Genomic DNA, 18331 nt, shown 5'->3' on the forward strand with positions numbered 1-18331 from the left:
AAAAAAAAAATTCCAGTGAAGTATACCAAAAAAGATTGGGCTGAAAGGAAGAAAAACTCTTAGAATCTAGATATCACTATTTTATGAGAAATCCGATTCCATAACTAGTTTGATTTTCATTATTTGGGATAAACAACGTGCTAGCTGCTTGCGATGTCAGCATGGCAGATCAGGCCACCTGTCATTTAATTGCATACGTGAAGAGCAAGCGTGTCCACCACCGAAGGACAACCGCATTGTAAAACGTATTTTTGGTAAAGCAAAAAATGCTAAATAATATTTTTTTAATAATATGTTTTTAACTATATGTGCTGTATAATTAGTTAAAGTTGCTCTGATGAAGGGAACATTAATTAACAATAAATATAATGATAATTTTAATAACGTTCACTATTATAGTTTTTCACGATTTCGTTGCTGTTTGTCTACAATCCTACACTCTTACGAAACAGCCACGTTGTTGCACACGTGACCTCACGTGAGGAATTTTGTACGTGGTCAACTCTTACGGTTGAAAAATCGTGTATAGTAACTTTTGTTTTACACGCTCATCTTAATTTTATGCCATGCGATCGACTTTTCTGGGAGTACCTTTCAGAGCAAGATAGTAGTAATAGTAGCATTTTCATTTCATTTTATATTTATATTTATTTTTGGGGCCAAAGCGACAACAACGTGACCTTCAAGTTCCGAATCACTCGTTCCGATATCCGTTTTTCCATCCTCTTTTCCTTCTCATCGCCATCGTCATTCGTCGTGTTTTCGTCTCTGTAACCGCCGCGATCGACTTCGTCGTGCGGTGTATATGATCACTCCGCCAAGAGATGCTAGAGGATCAGGTGGCGTACCTCTTACAGAGGTACCTTGGCAATTATGTGAGAGGTCTCAACAAAGAAGCTCTCAAGATCAGTGTCTGGAAAGGTTCTCAAAATCTTGACTAACTACTCTTTTTTATTTATTCATTTAATTTTCTTAGTCACTTTCTTTACCTTATAAAAGATTTTGCTATTTCTTGTTTACACTTGATTGGTAGTTGAGATTAGAGTGAGGCTACGAGTTTGTGTCTGAATTAAATTTGTCGAATTGAAATTCAAGTGTTCAATCTGCTGGCAGCGCTAGAGCTACCGTAGCGAGTGTGCGTGTGTCGTTAGAGTAGCTAATTTTGTTTGAACTTATTGTTTTCGGTGGTTGTGAAATTTCTGCATTGAATTAATCAACGTAGTTATTTGGGCATTAATATTTGTCGAATTGGATATACTAAGTGTTTAATCAGTTCGTCCTGCCAGGGCTACCGTATCGATTTTTCGCGAGTGACTTGACTAGCAAATTGTCTTTGGAACTGTTGTTTTTGGTGATTGTGAAACTTCTGCACTGTTCCGATCAATGTGGATACTAATTTCGGCGTTTATATTTGTCGAATTGAATTTCAAGTGTTTAATCTGTTGATAGTGTCAGAAGAACTTAGCGAGTATGAGCTAGTGGTTCGAGTTGCAAATTGTGCCTGCAACTGTTGTTTTTGATCAATGTGGATTTTCTGCCTAGTTCTCCAATCATTGTAGTTTTGAATGAGAGTGGGAAAAGGTACGGGTAAAATGATTCTACTATCAACAATTGGCATTTGGCTATATTGGATTTTTTATGTTTATTTCCTCTTTCTCAAAATGTGTTGGAGAATCAAATGCGTAATTTGTTCTAGCTATCCTGATTTACCGGTATTCTATTTCGTGGTCAATTTTGTTCGTGAGGTCCATCTGTGCAAACAGATACGCATCTTAGTTATTAATAATCATTATTGGAAGACTGTGGGTGCGTTTGAGAGCATGGTTTTGTAGGGGAAGGAAAACGAGGACAATTTTCTTATTTTTAAACTAAGAGAATTATATCATATTTACACAAATAAACTAAATATTAGGACATCCAACCTAATCTATAATTTTATTTCTTTCATAAATAAAATCAAATTAGAGGATATTTATTTGAAATGAAAAATTTATTCTTTCTTCCTTTTTCCCTCCAGAATTCAACTTCCAAACATATCCTTACTGAGTTTATGGATGTAGAGTTGCTTGCTTTTACTTTTTATCTTCCTCATTAATTTTTCTGAAATATCTTTACCTACATATGAAACAGGCGATGTAGAGCTGAAGAATATGCAGCTGAAGCCTGAGGCTCTGAATGCTTTAAAACTTCCAGTGAAGGTTAAGGCAGGTTTTCTAGGATCAGTGAAACTTCAGGTTGGTGGGGGATCAACTGCTTACTCAGAATTTAGAAATATAATATGTTGAATATGGTTATATATATATATATATATATATATATATATATATATATATATATATATATATATATATATATATATATATATATATATATATTTTTTTTTTTTTTCATACTGCTTCCTGTAAGTAAAGTATGTATGCATCCATTGAGTCGGAGGAGACTATCTTTATTATTCAATCTTTGCATAGATAGCCAAGATTGATTTTACTTTAATTTAATTTTTGTTCTTGACCATTTTTGTAAAATTGAATGGCCATTATTGACTCTCTTTCCTTCTACTGCAAACGTCTTTGGTCAAGGATGGACATAAAGGAAAACAAGACTGAGTTAGAAAGAAATAATAAGAGCTTAGATGAACAAATGGGAACTTTGAGCCTTGATCGTGTTTAACGAAGAAATGATAGCTTTAATTTACACAACAGTAGCTCATCAAAAGTACTATATTTGAATTATTTTTTCTGTATAATTTTTCATTTGCCAGCTTTGTTCTCCTATTTGTGTGATTAATTTGTGGTGTAACCAACTGTTTTATTTCTCATTTTTCTAATTTATATTATCTTATATTTGTTTAGCAATGCAATAGGTGATTCAATAGCATTCTTTCCTTTTGATTAACTAAAATTATCTTATACTTTATGGTTTCTGCTTTTCACAGTTGATAAAAAAGAGAGGGACTTTGGGGTTATTTCAGCAGCATGACAATTGTATAAATGGAATGATTTTTCCTATTTATCTTCTTTATTTTATAATTTCATGGGCATATTGTAATTGCCAAAGCTGTAAGAGCTTGTTTCTTTTCTATATATCTATTGGTAGGAGACAAACAGAGATGCGGGCTTCTTGGTTTGTTGTGGATTGTGGTAAAAGTTCATTATTGAAATAGTTTCTCATTCATCATGCACCCATTTAGCAGAAGTCAAATATTTCTTTCTGCTTGACTGATGGTCACATTTGATGATTGTGTTTATTTTAAGGTTCCATGGAGTAGGCTTGGTCAAGATCCAGTCCTAGTATATTTGGATCGCATTTTCTTACTAGCTGAACCTGCTACTCAAGTTGAGGGATGTAGTGAGGATGCTGTCCAAGAAGCTAAGAAGAGCCGAATACAGGTAAGAATTCAGAAGTAAGAGTTAGATAAAGTGTACTCACTTTTGGTTGAAGATGATTTATTTGAGGAAGCTCACTTTTCTTCCATTTGGCAACAGGAGATGGAACTGAAACTTTGGGAGAAATCACAACAGTTAAAATCAGAAATGGTACGAATTTCACTTTTATAAATGTTTTTTTAAACAAATAGTAGATTTTCACTTTGGATTTTGTCCTGCGCGATATATCCACCCAACTTTATGTTCATCTGCTCATTTTTTGAACATGATTAAAATGGTAGATCGCTGGATAAATACACAGAATTTTTCTCCCTCCAGGTTTTCTTAGAATTTGGGTTTTAGAGCTACTCAGCCCTATAAGCATCTTGTAAGCTAAGGACTGTGCATGTTTTATTTTAGTGACACATTTAGTTAATGTAGGGCTAAACAGCATCCTTGAGGCTACAAATTAAGACAATTTTGAAAGAGGCTGCAACTAAAACGTTGAAGAGAGAGTGGGAGAGAAGTTTCAGAAAACATGAATGTTATTATGAAAGTGTGAAAATTTTATGCTGTGCATTTGATCGTTATATTATTCTCAATAGTCAATTTGATAACTTTCTAGCTCTAGTCCCCTAATAGAGGCTGCATCTGTCCTAATTCCTAGCTAACTCAACTTAATTGTCACAATGGCTCGTCAGCGGCTGATTAGGCCGCAGCTGAGTTCAAACATCACAAACACACTTAATACTTTCACAGTCCATGTACACTCATGAAATAAAATACATATACCTATAAGTTTCACCAGAGGACTGCCAAAACTGCACCACTGTCACAAAACTTTTGCTTGTTTCTTGTCAAAATCTGTATATGTTAACAATCAAAACTGTCCCAGAGTTGAAGGACAAATTCCAGCCTCACCCAACCCCAAACAAAATATTTCGCATGAAAGTTGGTAACAAATTTGCCTTATATTAAGAATACCTTATATTAACTCATGTCTCTCTGTGTAAACCTATGCCTACAAGTTTCTGTATTATTAAGAATACCTTATATTAACTCATGTCTCTTGTTCTTTAATCTTAAGAATCAATCATGGTTGGGATCCCTCATTGGCACCATCATTGGAAACTTGAAGCTTTCAATTTCTAATATTCACATCAGATATGAGGATAGTGAGAGGTAGTAGAAAATTTTGGAATGTTTTGTGAATGGAAATTAGATCTCTCATGTTATACCCTTTTATAGCCTCATATTTTGCTTTAGCAATCCAGGACAACCATTTGCAGCTGGAGTTATGCTGGATAAACTCTCTGCTGTGACAGTTGATGATACCGGGAAAGAGACTTTTATTACTGGAGGTGCACTAGATCGCATTCAAAAGGTTCTAATGTGACTTATATTGGATGTAATGATGAAATCCTTTGTACGATTAAGATGCTTATCCATTTGATAAAGTTTTAAAGTATATCTTGCTTTGGAACAAAGAAAGGTTATCTAAATTTTCATTTTCTTTCAATGAATTTTTTTCCTTGCCTGTGAAACATAAATTCTGAATGGAAGTAATGGTTTTGTGTATGTAATGATCAATACATCTGGTACTTGCTAGTGTTTTTTTTCTTTTTGTTAATTTCTTCTTTCTACATTGCTTTGCAGTGTGTTGAACTTGATCGACTTGCAGTTTATCTAGATTCAAATATTATACCATGGCATGTTAACAAAACATGGGAAGATTTGCTCCCTTCAGAGTGGTTTCAGGTATGTATGCTGGAGGGGATAGGGAGGGACAGTTATGGATTTACATAGAATTGTTACTTTTTTTTTTACTTCTTTAAAGTCCTTTTCTTTTTCAATATTTATCACGTATTTAAAGAGTAATTTGTTTGGGTATAGTAGTTAGTTTGGTTATCATGATGTTGCTATTTTCTTTATTTATAATAAAGAAAATATTGACTAAGCCGAAAATACAATAGTCACATAAGAGTTGAACAAATAGAAGCCATATTGGGTACAACAAGTGAACCCAAAAGCTAATCACAGACATGGGAATATATATCAGCAAGTCCGTGTAATGCCAATATCCTGAAGAACTTTGATTATTGCTCTATTTCTTGGACAATAGTAGAGGCAAGAGTCAATAACTCATTAAATTCATGAAGAGCATGAATTTTACCCATATAATTAGCCATGACAAACACCATAAAAATGTAAGTATTATTGGTGTATAATAATTTGGCTTATTTTCAGACTTCAGAACATGTGTCATAGGAATGCAAAAATTGTTTTAAAGAAGAGTAAAGGGTACCCTTGAGAATGATGCATAACTAAGCATCAATTTTCATCCAACCGGGAACCTTTCAGTCACTAAAGTTCAAATGATGGCGACAACGGCGACGACTTTGATAGCAGTGACGGCTGCAGTGGACAAGGGGTGACAAAATTTGTTCGAAAGACCCTTATGCTCTTATACCATATTGAATATAGTGAAAAATTATGTATGAGAATAATCTCCCTTGTGTAGAAAGTATACGTAAGGTACTTTATTTATAATAAAGGAAATATGAGGTAAGTCCAAAATACAAATAAAGATTAATAACAAAATAACTGAAGATAAAAGATAAAGATAAGATATCTAATAATCTAATATATCTAACATTTATGATTAATGTTGATATTCTTGCTGTGTGAGAGGAGAGGAGTTGTTCCAACTTGGTTCTCTAGAAGGGTAGGGAAATTGGTGGGCTTCTGTTCATGGTCTGTCTAAGATGTTTGGGGGTGTGGTTCTGCTTGTTTATTGTAATCTCAATGACTCAGTGTCACTGTTATTTTATCCTGATCCTTTGAAAAGCGGTTCTTTCCTTTTCCTGTTAATATTACTACAACAATAATAACCTTATCCCACTAGGTGTTTCTACTAGGTGAGGTACATTACATGGATCACATGGTGCTATAAGGCTTCGTTGAAGACCAGATTTTTAGTGACATCGTTCTCCATGATATCCCCCTTTTAAATTAATTTTTGAGTATTTTTCTTGGTACCTTCAATGCTCATTTTTGCTTGTGTTCAAACTTAATCATTTTCTTTGTCATCTTTCTAGTGACAGTTGTCATGCCAATATTTCTTTGCATGCAATTGGAGATATTGTATCAGCCGGTATTAACTGTCTTGTGCATTTTGCATTTCACTCTCATTTTAATGTTTAGCTTTTCTGTTATAGTTAGTTACAAGTTAATTACTGGTTGTTTTAGTGCTGACTCAGCATTGATTACTCTTATAGCTATCTGTTAGGTTACGTATTAGGTTACTTCCCTCTTTTATTCCTAACACTATCTCTGTCGTAATCTATGTTTAAATTATCTGACCCATTTTTGTTGGTAGGGGTGCATTAGGTGAGATCATGCATGATCCTTAGATCCAGGTTAACATACTCGGTCCATTATCTAATCAGATTTGTTTAATGGAATTAAAAAACTGATTTTTGAAAAAAAAATTAAAATGACGTGAAATGTTGGACAAACTAAGAAGTTCTGTTTAATAAGGTATGTTTATGTTACAGGAACTCATCAATAAAAGTTACAAACCATCTAACCCCATAAACAATTCAGTAACAAGTTCCCCATACATAAGAAGAATAACATAAAAAGGAGTAGCACCTTCTAATATTACCAGGTAGAAAGGAAGAACAATGATGCTTATTATATTAACTTGAAAATCATTGCACTGGAAAGACTGAACAATGTAACTTTATTACTTTTTCCTTGTAATTTTATTATCTTCTTTTCTTAGTTTCTTGGAAGTGATTTTCTTATAAAATCATTCAGATATTTAAGTATGGCACTAAAGATGGGAAGCCAGCTGATAATTTGTTAAGAAAGCATTCGTACATTCTGCAACCAGTGACTGGGAAGGCAAAGTACTCCAAGCTACTGCCAACTGAAGTTGCTGATAGCCAAAATCCTTTACAGAAGGCTGTGGTGAACTTAGACGATGTTACAATCAGCATATCCAAGGTTCATTTGACTTGTTTTTTCTTGTCTTTAGAGATTGTGTCTGTTTTTGTAGATAATCTTTGCATTTTTTTCTTTGTAGGATGGATATGGGGATATCATGAAATTAGCAGACAACTTTGCTGCATTTAATCAACGACTAAAGTATGCCCATTATCGTCCACTGGTGCCAGTAAAAGCTGATTCCAGGTCTTGGTGGAAATACGCCTACAGAGCTGTATCTGACCAGATAAAGAAGGCAAGGTATTTGAACCATCCGATCATTGTCTTTTGCCAAGCTAAATTTTGTAACCAATTTCTGTAGACAGGGAGTGTGATTTGCACAAGTAACTCCAATTTACAGCGTAATTTACTATTAAGTAACTCCGATACTATTCTTCGATTACTTTTTTATTTTTTTCATCTTTATGCTGTTTTTCAAATTTTAAGGAGTAGTTTCTCAAGCAGTACTAGGAAGATGCAGTTCTGAAATTTCCACTCAGCTTTCTTCGTTCTATTTCTCAACCTTCATCTTCAATAAAGTTCAGAGGATGTTTGGTTTGTTATTTTCTCATCAAACCAACACCCTCTTAAGCTTGCTGCTTCGACATTCAGAATGCTGTACTTAAATTTTTGAAAACTAATAGTAGAGCTTTGTGGCATCTATGGTGCTAGTTGATCATTTTTTTTTATCATGTTTAATGTTTATATTTCATTGACTATGGATAATTGTGCTTCTGTCAGTGGAAAAATGTCATGGGAGCAAGTTTTAAGATATGCAAGCTTGCGGAAGAGATATATCTCTCTGTATGCTTCACTACTTAAATCTGATCCCACTCAGGTTACAATTAGTGGCAACAAAGAGATTGAAGACCTAGATCGGGAGCTTGATATTGAACTTATATTGCAATGGAGGTACGTTGTTTGTTTTGATACGGTAGTATTTAATATTAATATTGAATTAATTATATGAATAAACAAGGATATGTGAGCCTATAATTGATTCAACTATAGTATCATAACCACAGTCTATGTACATCTGCATACATTTAAAAAAATTTAATGTATCATTGGTTAGAAATTAGAAAAAGCATCTTTGCAGTTTTCATTGCCATTTTATTAAGAATTCTTACTCCTCAATCTGCTAATATTGATTTTACTTCATTTGAGCAGGCAAGCTCTCTTTTTGACTTTGTACATTGTTGAGTTTTGGTGTGTATGATTTGGAAACTGTATTATTATAAAGAAAGATCTATAGATGCTTCTTTTATTCATTGTATGAGCATCAGATATCTCTTCCTTCACATGCACTTTTACAACTTTGGAATCCACATGTTTGGGATTAATCAAAAGTTTTATGCATGTTATATGTTACTCATATATTAGACCTTGGAACCCTCTTGTTTTATTCTTTGACCTTGAAGTATTATATATTTGCAGAATGTTGGCTCACAAGTTTGTGGAACAATCGGCAGAGTCAAACCATAACATTAGGAAACAGAAAGCACAGAAATCTTGGTGGTCATTTGGATGGTGAAGTCTTGTCTTAAGATATTTTCCTGTATCAGTAACTAACTAATGAATTTTGTTTTAGATTTTACTGTGAAGCTCATCTATGATCATGCTACAGGACCAGTGAATCCCCTAAAGAAGAAAGTGATGAATTCAATTTCAGTGAAGAGGACTGGAACCAGTTAAATAAAATAATAGGATATAAGGAGGGCGACGATGGACAATTGGCTGTAAATAGCAAGGCGGATGTTATTCATACTTTCGTGGAAGTTCACATGAATCATAATGCTTCAAAGCTTATCGGTGAAACCAAAGAGTCCGTTGCTGAATTATCATGTGAAGACCTTAGTTGCTCAATAAAGCTTTATCCAGAAACAAAGGTCTTTGACATTAAGTTGGGCTCATACAAGTTATCATCACCAAGAGGTCTCCTTGCTGAGGTCTGGCTGTCATTGACGTTAATGTTCTGCATTTTTTATTTTTATGTTCATAATTCAAGTTGTGATATCTGAAATATTTGTTTCACATCCATTCAGAGTGCGACTTCCTATGATTCATTAGTTGGTGTCTTCCATTACAAACCTTTTGATGATAATGTGGACTGGAGGATGGTTGCCAAAGCTTCTCCATGTTACATGACTGTATGCAGTTTGTCATTTTCCTCCCTTCCTCTACTTGACTTTTAATTTGTTTGCTTTACTTGTTTACTGATTTGTCTTTGGAGTTTGGCCAGTACTTGAAGGACAGCATTGATCAAATTGTGAAATTCTTTGGAAGTAATACTGCTGTAAGTCAGACAATAGCACTAGAAACTGCAGCTGCAGTGCAGGTATTATTTGACTTAACATCTCTGCTATTTGGGAACATGTTAAAATTCAAAGCTGGAATTGGATATTTATTAACTATGATGCCTGGACTCTGTATATTGATTACGAAGGATAAGAGGTGAGACTTTGTGAAAGATAAGAGCGTCTTCTCCTATCAAATGAACCAGAACTGCAAAAAGCAAAAAACTTCATAATGAAAGCCGATGAACTTTTGTTTCATTTTTACCAAAGTGTTTAGACTTAACCCGTAGAAACTATCTGAAAATGGGACATTTGAATTTACTAATTTGGTACTCAAAAATGTCTGGCGGGGAGAGAGGGAGGAATTGGAATGAAAATGTACAAGGGAAAAGTTGAAAAATCCGAAATACAAACTTGGCGAGATATTTTGAGAAGTTTCAGATTTGATTTCTATTGTTTTTAATTCTGTATGTTGGCTATATCTTGATTTTATTACTAGCATATCAATCCCACAATCTCAGGCTTTTGTTTCCTAGAATAGGCAGTGCTTGTTTCCAAATTTATCCAATTAATGTATATATGTATATCATATGTATGTAATGAGACTAAACAAGAGATAAATTATTTTCTTCTAAACCTGAGAAAACTCTCTTATCTTGAATGGTAGTAAGCTGGGTTGAAAATAGGAACAGTAAAACCATATGGATTTTAGTTTTACCAGCTTCCCTATATTTCAAGCTCTCATTGTACTGTTTATGTTCATCTTTTCATTTTATTTCTGCTGACATATTTTCTAATGCTAAAAAATGGAATTTATTTCTAACTTGCTAGAAAGTTCTGTTTAATCTTGTTGAAAGGATGTTCTAATTAGCTTATATCATTGTTCCTAGATGACAATTGATGAGGTGAAGCGCACTGCACAACAGCAAATGAACAGAGCATTAAAGGATCATGCCAGGTTATATTCTCTGTCTTGCTCTATTATGTGTGTGAGCCACAAGTAAGAAACTGTTCTATCACTCATTTATAGGTGCTGATTGGATCCTCTTGGAACTAATGATGTACATTGTATAAATAACTACATGGAGTAATGCCTCCAATCATACGTGTTAAAGCATTGAAGGGGTCTATTCTATAGCTATGAAACTACTATCTAGTTTCTCCTTAATAAAATGTTGGCACATGTCTGTATGCTTTGTTTTATCTTGTTGTACTTTGTTGCGTGAAATGCTAATTGTTGACTTGTCACAAAGTTGCTTCATATTATAGTGTAAGGTCATCAAGAATGATCTCTATCCAAAGTTCACAAACCCTTTAAGCTATAGCTAAAAATTTTGCCTCCATAATTGACCTTGCCACTTCATTTGGCTGCTCCAAAAAACATGTATCTTGGGGTTGGATCTTTGATCAATGATTGATTCCCCATTATTTGTTGTGTGTATCTCTGTGGACATTCTCCCCTCTTTCTTTGTTAGTAGCATACTTTTTGGGCTTGCCTTTATGTACTGAAGCATGCATAAATTTACTGAACACATTTATTGGATAAGCTTTGTCTAGCCTAGTGTAGAATAGATAAATAAACTTTCCTCAAACCTTTTATATTTTACCATTTTCACTCTAGGGTTCTCATTCTCCTATCATATGGTTTTGAACTGGGTGATCCAATGGTTTAGCAACCCACTTACCCAACTTAATCATTGCCCTAGGATTTATTGGTTCTCTTGACTGAACAGATTCGTTGCATAAGCTTGTCTGGCCTAGTGTAGAATGGATAAATAAACTTTCATGAACCTTTGATATTTTACCATCTTCTGTTTTGGGCTCTCATAATTTCTGATCATATATTTGCACTGGGGTGCTCCAATGGTTTAGCAACTCACCCAACTTAATCATTGGTCTAGGATGTACTGCTTCTCTGTTTACTTTGTTGTCTATGAAGATGATCTTGTTGTCTATGAAGATGATCTTGTTGTCTATGCAAGAAGTGATTTGGCTTGTATCCACAATCTTAAGTAGGACACCATATTTAGTGAAAAGATTTAGGCATTCTCGATCTTTTTAGGGACTGATTGCTCAATCTAATATAGGTGTTTCTATGACTAAATCAAGCATGCCACATTGTGACCTAGTGACACTCTAATGGATTCCAATGTAAAACTCCTATCTTGTTAGGATGAACCGTTGACAAATCATGCCACATTGAGACATTTGTTGATAAACTTAACCACGTTAAAATGACTCAATTCGACATTGCTTTTGTTGTAAATGTTATAAGTTAGTCTTTAATGCTCCTTGTGATTGTTAGTTTGTGTATTGGGTCGCTAGAAATCCCCTTTCTGTAATGAAAACCTTTTTTTTAAAATGAAACTAAAGGCAACTCCCAAGTTGTTGATGGCTAATCTGTTACTGATAGGTTGTTAGCTTTAAGAAATAATAAATACAATATAGTTGTCAGATCCTTGCACAATGTCACCAATCTAGGTAAAAACCTACCATATATTTAAAACAATTACTTAAGCAGCTCAAAGTGGAAGATGTTAAGGAAATGAAAATGTTTTTGTGAAAATTTTTGTAATACTAAATTATTCTGGATTTTCTTTTATAGTTTGTTGTTCCAGCATGTAACCGTTCCTCAAACAAGAGGGTTTCATCTTGAGAAGCTTTTTTCTAATTCTAGTTATTTATCTGTTAGGTTTTCATTGGATTTGGATATTGCAGCTCCCAAGATTACTATTCCAACTGATTTTTGTCCAGACCATACCCATGCTACAAAGCTTTTACTAGACCTAGGGAACTTGATGATTCGTACACAGGTAGACATTCCTGATAATTTTTGTAATGTCTTTTTTTTTTAACCTGTTAACTGGAAAATATTTATTCAGGATGATAAACAGCAGGAATCAGCCGAGGATAATATGTACCTTCGATTTGATTTGGTCTTAAGTGATGTATCAGCATTTTTGTTTGATGGGGACTATCATTGGAGTCAAGTTTCTCTGAATAAGTCAGCCCATTCTACTAACACTAGTTTCTTCCCAATTATTGACAAGTGTGGAGTCATCTTACAACTTCAACAGGTAAAACTCTTGAGCTGTTGGAATTTCTTTTGATATAAGAAGCATTCCTACTTTTTTTCTTCATTGTGGTCAGATTCGTTTAGAGACTCCATATTATCCAGCAACGCGTCTTGCTGTGAGGCTTCCATCATTGGCCTTTCATTTTTCACCAGCTCGGTATCATCGGCTGATGCATGTGATAAAGATTTTTGAGGAGGAGGATGGTGACGGCTCTGAGTTGCTTCGTCCTTGGAATCAGGCTGATCTTGAAGGGTGGTTGTCTCTTTTAACATGGAAGGTTAAACTTGATCTCTTTCAGATCCTCTAGGTTTGCTTGTTGTCCATGTAATTCCATCATAATCTGTTATACTTATATCATGTATCTTCTATAAAAATGTAACAGGGTGTGGGAGTTAGGGAGGCCTTGTGGCAGCGGAGATACTTCTGCTTGGTTGGGCCATTTCTTTATGTACTTGAAAGTCCTGACTCTAGATCTTATAAACAGTATACCAGGTACAAATTCCTTTCTTTGTGTCTTGTTATCATACTATATTACTAGAATTTGCATCTATTACATTTAAGGATTGCTATCAGTTAGCTTTGGTATTGTTATTATAATATAGAATTGTCCACATAATAGGATATTATTTGTCAGGAGTAGTCTAAAACTTTTTTCTTAAAATGGTAGAACTGTTTATATTTGTTGTTCAATATTTGTTGGACATATACACACCAAAAATGATCTCCAGGGACTGTCGGTCCACTGGGCAGAGAAAGTTTTCTAAAGACTTCTCTTTGGACTTTAGATGTCATGTTAAAGGATAGAAAATAGATACAGTTTGAGCAGAAAGCTGTGTTAGAAATGCATAACTATATAGCCTTATTGTCTTTGTTACACATCATAAGAGGATATTTATGTTTTCTCCAAAAGAGATATTCATTCCTATAAACTAAATTTATTATAATAAGATTCGGAATATTTAATTTGATTCTTGACAAAGAAAACTAATACAAAGGGTGAAGACTTATAAATGTAAGCTGTAGTTAGGTGCTACTGAGTCAGCAACTGGTAAACTCTCTTAAAAGAGTAGATGTTACTGAAATTACAGTGAAATGACAAACAAAAATTGTACATTTGGTTTTGTATCTAATAAAGTGTTTCTTTCTTATTCTGAAGAATCTGGTTAAAGTGTTTTTTTAATTTGTTTTCTGCATCTTCTCTTGGTTTATATATGCTATTAACAGCCTATGTAATCATATTGTCATAGCCTACGAGGGAAACAGGTATCTGAGGTTTCACAAGAGCTTGTTGGTAATGTACAACACGTTTTGGTCGTTTGTAGTCCTACACGATCCAACAATAAGGTAATTTTTATTTTTTCTGTTGTCCAGACCCCAGTAAAGGCAGCTTTCTGTTCATTCCATAAAAGTTTGAATTTCTACTCATAGCAATCATTAAATGATTGGTTGTAGGTTGTCGAGGACACAAATGCACTAATTATTCGTTGTGAATCTGAGGAATCAATGAAAACCTGGCATAGGCGCTTACAAGGGGCTATTTATCATGCATCAGTTTGTTTTCTTACTTCCCTTTCTCTTCTTGCTCTTTGTGTGTTTTTCTGTGAATGTTGTGAATGAGTTTGTACTTTTTTTGTAATCCTGATGTAATTTTAACAAATGGCAAATGTTTATATATAGTCGTAAAACATATCTGCATTGAGAAGTTCCATGAGCTTGCTACTATATAAAAAATGATAGAAGCAGTGTTAGAAATAGAAGAAAACAGAATTTATTTATTGACTGAGTCCATCTTTAATATGAATTTTCTAGATACAGTCTCAATTCTTTTTCACCAAATGAGTAACTTGAGGTTGAAAAGGGGTCAGAAGATTATATTTGTGTGATCTTGTTAGGACTTAAGTAGAAGAGGAGAGCTGATCCAAAAGTAGTCCATTAGGAAGCCTCGAGGCTCACTCACCATATTAAGGAGCTCATCTTACTTAATTTGGAGCTCCTAATATTGTCACCCTCTTTGAGGACCAACGTCCATGGTGCCCACCTCTCGGTGGAAGCACTAGCAAGTACTAGTTGTTAGGACATAAGCACGAAAGGGAGAGTCCAACCCAGGAGACTAATTAATTGGATGGGACAACCTCAAGGTTTAAGTACTTCATCGATTATGCATAATATACGCAAATACAGTAGCATAAATACTAAAACATTACCTTTAAACACTTTAAATGCTTAATTAAACTTAACTTTTTAAATATTAAATTAGAAAGAAATCATTTATTGATTGTAAAATGAATGAGTATATGTATTCTCTGTTACACAAGTTGTGAGAAATAGAGAAGATTGAGAGAAAATATCCCTTGTGTCTTTTGCATACACATAGGGTAATTTATTTATAATGTAAGATATGGGCCAATGCTCTTAATACAGAATGGGCTGAGCCTAATTAACAGAAACACACATCTTAACATTTAACACTCCCCCTCAAGTTGGAGCATATAAATCATATGTTCCAAGCTTGTTACAAAGATAATCAATTCTAGGTCCTCGTAAGGACTTAGTGAATATGTCTGCCAACTGGTTGCTTGAGTTAACGAACTCAGTCTTGATATCTCCGGATATGATTTTTTCTCGAATAAAATGATAATCAACTTCAATGTGCTTGGTTCTCTCATGGAAGACAGGGTTAGAGCTAATATGGAGAGCAGCTTGATTATCACATATAAGTGTCATGTGAGTGACATCTCCAAATTTCAATTCACTAAGTAATTGTTTAAGCCACACAAGCTTGCAAGTAGCTGATGCCATAGCTCTATATTCTGCTTCTGCGCTGGACCTTGCCACAACACTTTGCTTCTTACTTTTCCAAGATATCAGGTTGCCACCAATAGAGACACAATATCCAGAAGTAGACCTCCTATCAGAAGGGAAACCAGCCCAATCAGCATCTGAATAGCAAACGATTTTTGATATCGTTGTTAGGACCATATAGCAAACCTTTTCCAGGTGATCCTTTAATATACTTTAGTATGCGAACAACTGCATCCCAATGGTCTTCACATGGGGAGTTTAGGAATTGACTCACCACGCTAACTGCGAAGGAAATGTCAGGACGTGTAACAATAAGATAGTTTAATTTACCAACTAATCTTTTGTACCGTTCAGGATCTGAGAAAAGCTCCCCCTGATTTGGTAGGAGTTTGATGTTAGGATCCATAGGTGTCTCAACAGATTTAGAGTTCATTAACTCCGTTTCCTCCAAGATGTCTAACGCATACTTCCTCTGAGATATGACAATACCGGTGTTGGATTGTGCTACTTCAATACCCAAAAAGTACCGGAGTTTGCCAAGATCTTTGGTTTGAAAATGATGACAAAGGTGTTGTTTCATCTGAGAGATGCCAAGATAGTCGCTTCCTGTGAGAACAATATCATCGACATACACTATTAAGTAGATACATCCAGAACTTGAGTGGCGATAGAACACTGAATGATCCGCTTCACTGCGAGACATACCAAATTGTTGAACAACACAGTTGAATTTACCAAACCAGGCCCGAGGAGACTGTTTTAGGCCATATAAGGATTTGCGAAGACGACATACCAATCCAGATGACTCCCCCTGAGCAACAAAGCCAGGCGGTTGCTCCATATAAATTTCTTCATGCAAATCACCATTAAGGAAAGCATTTTTGACATCAAGTTGGTGAAGAGGCCATTGGCGAAGAGCGGCCATGGCAATGAATAGGCGAACAGAGGTCATTTTTGCCACTGGAGAAAAAGTATCACCATAATCCAAACCAAAAGTCTGTGTGTAGCCTTTGGCAACCAGTCGAGCTTTCAGACGATTAATAGTGCCATCAGGGCCAACCTTGATAGCATACACCCACCTGCAACCAACAACAAACTTTGCAGATGGTAATTGGACAAGCTCCCAAGTTCCACTTTTCTGTAAAGCACTTAATTCATCCAGCATAGCTTGACGCCAGCCAGAATGAGTTAAGGCATCACCCACAGACTTGGGAATTGACACAGAAGAAATGGAGGAGAGATGTATAAAAAAATGGAGATAATTTGTGGTAACTAAGAACAGTATAATGGGGGGAAGGGTTACGGGTAGAGCGTATACCTTTACGGAGGGCAATAGGCATATCAGACTTATTTGCTGGAGCTGGAGGAGACAAAGGAGGCGGCACTGGAAGTGAGTCATGAGGGAGACAATTGCGGCGACTATAAACCTGAAGGGGTGGTGGTGAAGGACGATCCTGTGGTGAATGAGAGTCTAAAGAAGGAGGAGACAAAATGGGTGGAGCATCACCAGGAGGATCACAGAAAATAGGAATATCAATAGTAGCAGGTGGAGGTACAAAACTAGAAGATAGATGTGAAAAGTAAAAAAGAAGATTCATCAAAAGTGACATTAGCAGAGATAAAATGACGATTGAGGGAAGGGGAAAAACACTTATAGCCCTTTTGTGACTGTGGAAATCCTAAGAAGACACATTTGTGAGACCTAGGAGATAACTTGTCAAGACCAGGACTAAAATCATGAACAAAACATGTAGACCCAAAAACTCTAAGAGGTAATGGATGTAGAGGGTCTTGAGGAAATAAGATAGAATGAGGGATTTTGTTATCTAGGACGGAAGATGGCATGCGGTTTATAAGATAACATGCCGTGAGAACTGCATCACCCCAAAAACGTGAAGGTACTTGACCATGAATTAGAAGAGTACGAGTTGTTTCAATAAGGTGTCTATTCTTGCGCTCAGCCACCCCATTTTGTTGAGGGGTATAAGCACATGAGGTTTGGTGAAGAATGCCATGAGAAGCCATAAAATGTTTAAACGGTTGAGAAAGGTATTCACGGCCATTATCACTGCGTAAATTTCGAATAGAAACCCCAAATTGTGTTTTTATTTCATTGAAAAATGATTGGAAAATAGGAAACAACTCAGAACAATTCTTCATTAAAAACAACCAAGTACATCTGGAATAGTCATCAATAAAAGTAACAAAATACTGAAAACCTAAAGTGGACTTAACACAACTAGGTCCCCAAATGTCAGAATGAACCAATGAAAAGGGGGACGACGCCCGTTGTGAGACACTACAAGGAAAGGAACTACGAGTATGCTTTCCTAACTGACAAGACTCACACGACAAACTTGATAATTTTGACAACCTCGGGACAAGTTGTAGTTTGGCAAGACTAGGATGACCTAACTGAGCATGAAAAAGGGATGGTGACTCCATGATTATGCCAACATGTGGAGAAGGGCGGAGATGGTATAGGCCATGAGACTCACATCCTGTGCCAATCATGTGTTTTGAACTCTGGTCCTGCAACCAAACAGAATCTTTAGTAAATGAAATAACACAATTAAGGGTACGAGTTAGACGACTTATGGACAATAAGTTGAAGGGAGACCCAAGAACATAAAGTACATGATCAATGGATATGGATGGAAAAATATCAACAGTACCAACACCATGAGATGAGACTCTAGACCCATCAGCCATTGTTACCGAGGGTAAATTATCCGGACATGACAAGGAAGAAAACAAGGACTTGTTACCAGTGATATGATCGGTGGCGCCTGAGTCAAGG

At 35.4% G+C, this 18331-nt stretch overlaps 1 protein-coding gene across 2 annotated transcripts in view; it reads left to right on the forward strand.

Moving 5' to 3' along the window:
- The first annotated feature begins 593 nt into the window (after positions 1 to 593).
- LOC108335034 (uncharacterized) overlaps positions 594 to 18331 on the forward strand; it is a 65012-nt gene continuing 47274 nt past the window's right edge. For both annotated transcript variants that reach the window (XM_017570951.2, XM_052869765.1), the window contains exons 1-21: positions 594 to 921; positions 2131 to 2234; positions 3255 to 3389; positions 3486 to 3536; positions 4453 to 4547; positions 4632 to 4749; positions 5022 to 5123; positions 7188 to 7376; positions 7456 to 7616; positions 8097 to 8267; positions 8793 to 8885; positions 8983 to 9304; positions 9401 to 9505; positions 9598 to 9693; positions 10543 to 10610; positions 12345 to 12465; positions 12535 to 12729; positions 12803 to 13006; positions 13112 to 13221; positions 13977 to 14073; positions 14182 to 14280. In XM_017570951.2, coding sequence (XP_017426440.2) covers positions 825 to 921; positions 2131 to 2234; positions 3255 to 3389; positions 3486 to 3536; positions 4453 to 4547; positions 4632 to 4749; positions 5022 to 5123; positions 7188 to 7376; positions 7456 to 7616; positions 8097 to 8267; positions 8793 to 8885; positions 8983 to 9304; positions 9401 to 9505; positions 9598 to 9693; positions 10543 to 10610; positions 12345 to 12465; positions 12535 to 12729; positions 12803 to 13006; positions 13112 to 13221; positions 13977 to 14073; positions 14182 to 14280 — 2733 coding nt within the window. In that variant the 5' untranslated portion in view covers positions 594 to 824. The remainder of the gene's footprint in view (positions 922 to 2130; positions 2235 to 3254; positions 3390 to 3485; positions 3537 to 4452; positions 4548 to 4631; positions 4750 to 5021; positions 5124 to 7187; positions 7377 to 7455; positions 7617 to 8096; positions 8268 to 8792; positions 8886 to 8982; positions 9305 to 9400; positions 9506 to 9597; positions 9694 to 10542; positions 10611 to 12344; positions 12466 to 12534; positions 12730 to 12802; positions 13007 to 13111; positions 13222 to 13976; positions 14074 to 14181; positions 14281 to 18331) is intronic.

Source organism: Vigna angularis, chromosome 10 (genome assembly GCF_016808095.1).
Source record: "Vigna angularis cultivar LongXiaoDou No.4 chromosome 10, ASM1680809v1, whole genome shotgun sequence".
In the NCBI taxonomy this organism is placed as follows: domain Eukaryota; kingdom Viridiplantae; phylum Streptophyta; class Magnoliopsida; order Fabales; family Fabaceae; genus Vigna; species Vigna angularis.